General features: G+C 51.5%; 1 protein-coding gene across 1 annotated transcript; it reads right to left on the reverse strand.

Annotated features, from left to right (window-relative positions):
- Positions 1-151: 151 nt before the first annotated feature.
- Positions 152-598, reverse strand: LOC109861248. Its single transcript, XM_020440805.1, has one exon. The coding sequence runs from the start codon at positions 596-598 to the stop codon at positions 152-154; it is 447 nt and encodes a 148-aa protein (XP_020296394.1).
- Between the last annotated feature and the right edge of the window lie 5,295 nt (positions 599-5,893).

A 5,893-nucleotide genomic window follows, 5' to 3' on the forward strand; every position in this document is an offset into this window, starting at 1 on the left:
GAATCGTACGGTGTCGAATAATCTGGTGTCGAATCGTACGGTGTCGAATAATTTGGTGTCGAATAAATCTGTGTCAAATCGAGCGGTGTCGAATCGTACTGTGGTCAATAGAGTATCACCCGGTTTAGGTTACCCTGGAGGAGGACAGCCATTACGCTGTCGGTGGAGCCTTTACCTCCATCTCCTCTTCCAGGGTACCATTCACCGGGGTAAGCTGGCTAGCCTCATCTTCAACTGCTGCCTTAGCTGGAGTGGCAGCGGGACTTCTTTCTGGCGCGGGGGTGGGACTTGGCCCGGTCCCCGCAGCGGCCTTCTTTGCCCCGCGTTTCTTCCTGCGGGGAATCGGGGCGCAGGCCTTTCCACTCAGACGGTAGCCCGCAGGCCTACCAAAGTCGGTGCAAAGCGGACATTTTACCGTGGCCGTTTTGCACCCCGCCGCCTCATGGCCTGAGTCGCCATACCGGTAGCACCGGCCCCTTCTGTTTTCCTCCGGCGCAGTGTAGCGACAGGTCGCTGGTACGTGGCCGTGCCGGAAGCATCTGAAGCATTGTAGGGGCCGGCGCTCTAACGGCTCAACCGACGCTTTCACCCACCCCATCAGCAAAGATCCAGCACCCACGACTTTGCGCGCAGCAGCGACGGGGCATTGGATCTACGCCGTGAACAGGCCGTTGGGGGAAGCGCGAGCTCGATTGACCTTTATATCGGCCAGCCGACAACTTCTAACGGTCGCCACGGCTGCCTTAATTTTGTCCGAGGTTACGGACTCATCGAGGCCCCTCATGTGGAGATTGCATGTCTTAACGGGTCTTGCTATCCGCACCTCGGACTCCCCCAGGGTAGCGACCATGCCAGACCGAAGTTTGTCTGCCTTCTCGTCGCTGTTTTCCCCGAGGATTTCTAATATGAAGGCTCCCGTAATGGCCCTTTTGACCACAACGTCGGGGATGCCATAATCCTCCAGCGCTATGGCCTTCCTTGCCTTGGCCAACATCCCCCCGACGTCTGCCCCGGATCTCGGGACAAAGGTGAGCGTGATGGCTGCATTGCGGGGAGGCCTACTCACCTTTGGTTGAGGCGGGCGCTGTTCGGGTCTGGGCCCTTGAGCAGCAGGCTTCCCGCCTTTCCCCAAGGTAGCAGGAGTACCCTCCTTCCTCTCTCCTTTCCTCTTTTGCCCCACCACCTGAGACCAAGTTTCCCTTGAGGGAAACTTAGTGAGGCCGGGAGAGCGGCTCAGTCAAGGGGCTGGCTGGGGGACTCAGGCTGCGTCGGCGCGTGAGCCTTGGCTCTGCCGGCAGCGGTCGCGGGTCCTCTACCCTTCTCCCAATCCGCTCTCTTTTTCTTTCCCTTCTTCTTCTTGTTTTTCTTTTTCTCCTGCTTAGCAAGAGAAGAAGTTTCCCCTTTGGGGGCGGTAGTAGCAGGGGGCTTGCCCCCTGCTCCTGTTCCCTTACCCGCAACATCTCCCCCCCGGCGGAACCAAGAGATGGGCGGAGGAACCGGAGGTGGATTTGCTCAGAGGGACTGAGCCCTTCATCCGCCGCCGGCGAGGATAAGTGTTGGGGCGGTTTTGAAATATCCAGCCCATCTCTCACTGAGGAGTCCATGTCTATGTCCTCCACAGGCGCGGGAGGCGTGGCCTTTACGTGAGGCCGCCCCGGCGCCCGGGAGGAGGACGGCATGGATGGTTCCTTTCCTACCCTTGAGAAAAAAGGGATGGCTCAAGGTTGTGGGGAAGGAGAGGTCGAGCAGTCCTTAGGCTTGTTCCCTCCCGAACCCCCTTCAATTTCGCCATTCTGAGAGAGATTAATTCCCTCCTCAGGTTCCCTAGTTCTTCGTAAAGCGCGTCCACTTCACGGTGGAGAGTCTTGTTCTCCTGCTGGACGTTGTCCAGCCGTGATTAAACAGCGCCCCTCTCCACCTCTAGGAAGGCGACCTTTTCACGAAGGGTCGACACCTCGGTTCCCAGCTAAGCGTTGAGTGTCCCGAGGCGCCAAACCTCCCTCTCCGAGTTTGTGCAACTGGCCACGATATTAACCTGTCGCAAGCCGCTGGCCGCCTCTTTAAAACGGCAAACGAACACGCCCTTCAAGTTTTTGGACTTTCGGGCCATATCCTCCATCGACGCTGCCAGCTTGGCAGCCTGTACGACAACCTGTTCGGTCGCCATGTCCTCTGAAATGACAACCCCAAAAGGCTGTCCCTCCGCAGTGCCTTCCGCCCGGTTAAGGGTAGAGGGCGCGCTCTGAGAGCGGGTTGGAACTCAGATGGCGTCAAAGTCGTTAAGCAAGCCTCCTCAGCCTTAAGCTGCAATTCCCGCTTCTTGGCCTTATTCAAGCTGCGCTTGGCGGCAGCTAGGCCTATATATTCTCCGGTTGTTAAAGGACGGCGCCCTTTCCTCTTTCTCTCTCCACAGCTATTTGTTCTCTTGGGCGACCCAAGAGGCTAGGAGGGGCGGGACTTACTGCACGCTTTGTGTTGTTGTTGGGGTTTCGGCGGCAGTACCGACCTCGTTTTCAGAACGACCTCGAGCTCCGAATTGGAGCCATCGTCCGGTAGAGGGACGTCCATCGGCTCGATCTTTTCTAGAATGACCCGGTAATTACCGGGACACTCTTTCCCGGCACCAGACGAGCCGGACTGAGCCGTGGAGTGGGTGGATAGGTGTTGTCCACCTGCGCCCTCTTCTTCCTGTTCCGAGTCCGAGCATAACCAACTCGGACTCCGAACAAGTCTTGTGTTCCGGCCCCGTGAGGGACCGAGACACAGGGATTTGCTCCCCTCGCGAACTGCTGCGTTGGCAGCACTTTTTGCAGACGCATTTTTCTGTGTTGCCCCTGCGGAGCAAGCAACACAGAGCTCGTCGTCAAATGACGACCCAAGAGTGGCCGGAACAGTACCACCCAAGTGCCGAGACCTGGCCGTCCGTTCGATCTGGTTCGGTACGTTGTTCTTTTTTTCCTTGCGCTCCATCATAGTGTTTACAAGGTAGGGTTTGATTTCGGGGTCACCTTTCCCTAGGACAGTTGACGACCAAGTCTGACGAGCTTGTCCTGCCCGAGTTTCTTGCTTCGGGGTTGTCCTTCTCCTAGTGCGGCTCCCCCACGTGGGGTAACAAGCCTGCACGCCCGGATTCGAAGTCAGGGTTTTCTCCCCTATCCCAATTGCTTCGTCTTTGGGGACTAACGGAGCTGAGAACTCCGGGTTTTTGTTCGAGGTTTTCCTTCCTTTATTCCCACTCTTAGTACGGAAGCTCGGTGAGGGACCTTCCTGGCATAGGTGACCCTAATATAAAAATAAAACACGTTACAATATATACACATATTTTTATCAAATGGAATCTTGTTCGTCCTATTAAATTAACCACTTTTTGATTATTGTTTTTAGAACCTCAATCTTTTATTTTTATTTACTTGACGCGAATAATGACGTCCCCGGTTGCGGTTCTTCGTCCGCTTGATTCTTTTTGGTTATATTTAACACTCAACGCTCCGACTGATGTCCCCGTTGACCGACGGTTGCAAAGGTTAGGTTGTGACCGGACGGCATACGATTTCAACCAAATGTTACGGTCGCCACCTGCTTTAACCTTCTAAGCAGGAAGGAATCACTTATCTTTCTGTTGCAGGGAACGGACTCACCAGGACGTGGTCGCCTTCCGCCTTGAATCTTGCCGCTGCCGGATTTTCGTCGAGACTCCTTGGATGATGATACGCTTGGACCAGCAATCGGCTCAAATCTTTACCACTAGCAAAAACACCAGGTAGGTATCTATTGTTTAATAAATTGCACACTTTATTAAATATATATTCGGTCACTGGAGCCGTTCGCTAGGTGTTGTGCGTAAATTATATTCAATTATATTCAAAGAAAATGGCGTTGTTCGAATATATATATATGAATATTGCGAGAAAAACTCCAAGTGTCTCGGTGGCCGAATAGGAAAGGCGACGGCACGGAAAGCCGGAGATTCCAGGTTCGACTCCTGGCCGAGGAGTTTTTTTCGCAATANAAATTTAATTTCAATTAGGGGGGTATTTGGGATTTCTCATATAAGAGATGCAAGTATAGCATCCAATATGAATTTTAGAATTGTTATTTCAATTCGAATTTCACGTGTAAAAATTTACATGTGAACACGTATATATGGACATATATACACGTATAATTTACGCACAACACCTAGCGAACGGCTCCAATGACCGAATATATATTTATTAGTTTAGAAACTACAGAGCCAAAAAAGATTCTTTAATTGCACACTTTAAGTTTGTATATAAAAATAGTTAAGAAAAATACTTTTATTCAGTGTAATAACTACACCAGTGTTACAATATTGAGCCGGCTCGACTGTTATATATCGTTTCCTCACGAAGTGCATGCTAACGCGACTTGGAACGCACTCCTGTAGGGAACGCTTGGCTTCGGGGTGAAACCTCGCTTTCCCCACTCCCAGTCCGCACATGCGCAATCGACAATAGGCGTAAATTTTTCTAAAAGTGGAAGATTTGAATAGAGTCGTTTATTTAGGAATAAATAAACATTCTTGTTTAATTTAAACACACACACATACACAACAATTGTGACTTCGACCAAAGTTAGACTTATACAATACTAACCGACTTTGGCAAGTTAGGCAAAAATTTAAATGTGACAAATTTTGATCAAACACGTTCTACTTTTGATTGAAAAACTTACTCCCAAAGTTTTCCCAACTTATTCCTAATTTTTTTTTATTCCCGGTGAAGTCGTTGCTGGACAAGGCATCTCACCAGAGAAGTTTAGGTATGTATCAACTATTTTACATCAATTATGTCTAAAACTTAGTGAGATACTTTTTTTTTGTTATCGGGGGGAAATGCTTTATGCATACTTATGTCCCTGGGGGAGGACACAGGTTATGCGGGACTCCCCTCAAAGAGAGGGTTTACCCGCTAAAACTCCCCGGTGATCATCCATCGCAAATGGGAGAAAAGGTGGCTGCCTGAAAGGCACTTACTTCTCCCCTCTTCCTCGTACGATCAAGCAGAGTTGTAGTCTCAGCCTACTTCTAAAGTTTATGGGGAAGTAACAAAACCACATTGTTAATTCCCCATTACTATCCTGCAGACTGCGTGCAATGGCCGAGGAAGACCCCCCAGTCTTCCCCTTTCTGCAGCCTGCAACCTTCCTGTCGGCAGAAAAGTGGTTACCTCCAAGAATCGAACCCACGCAATTATCGAGACTACCGTCTCTGGCCTTGGCGGATTCTCTCCGCTTCTTCTTTAGTCAACATCACCGCCTCGCAAAAAGCGAGGAAGGCAAGCCAACTCTTCTGATCATTAACAGACCGCTCGATGATCGAGGCCAAGGACAAGTCCGGTCCGATCACTCTAACGAAGGCCAATCGTTCCCGCACCCATGCTGGACATGCAGCAAGGGTATGTTGAGCCGAGTCCTCATCGCTCCCACAGTGGTCGCAGTAAGGATACTCAGCTTTCTTTATCCCATACAAGAAGGCGTTGAAAACGCCATGGCCGGTGATTACTTGGGCAGCTCTAAAAGATAGGACCGCCCCCCCCCCGGCATGCTACCCAGCGGTCCAGCACCAGCTCAAAAGCCTCGCGGACTCTCTTCCCAGGAAGAGTATGATCCTTCAGGCGGACTCGCCATGCTTCCACAGCGGCCCGGTCCGCCCATCGTCAAAAATCCGCCAGGTTTTCAATGCCAGGTGGCGTTATCTCCAGGCGGTCGCGAGTGAACCAGAAAGTACTGGCCCGTTGTCTGGCCATAATGGTGACAGGAACCATACGCGCCAGCACCCGCGCTATCTCACCAGAAACCATGCGATACGTACGCGCTATGCGCGCCGCCACCAATTTCTGTATTCGATCCATAGGCCTAGTAATGAGATACT

This window comes from Pseudomyrmex gracilis, unplaced genomic scaffold (assembly GCF_002006095.1).
Source record: "Pseudomyrmex gracilis isolate BER0280 unplaced genomic scaffold, ASM200609v1 scaffold_658, whole genome shotgun sequence".
In the NCBI taxonomy this organism is placed as follows: Eukaryota; Metazoa; Arthropoda; class Insecta; order Hymenoptera; family Formicidae; genus Pseudomyrmex; species Pseudomyrmex gracilis.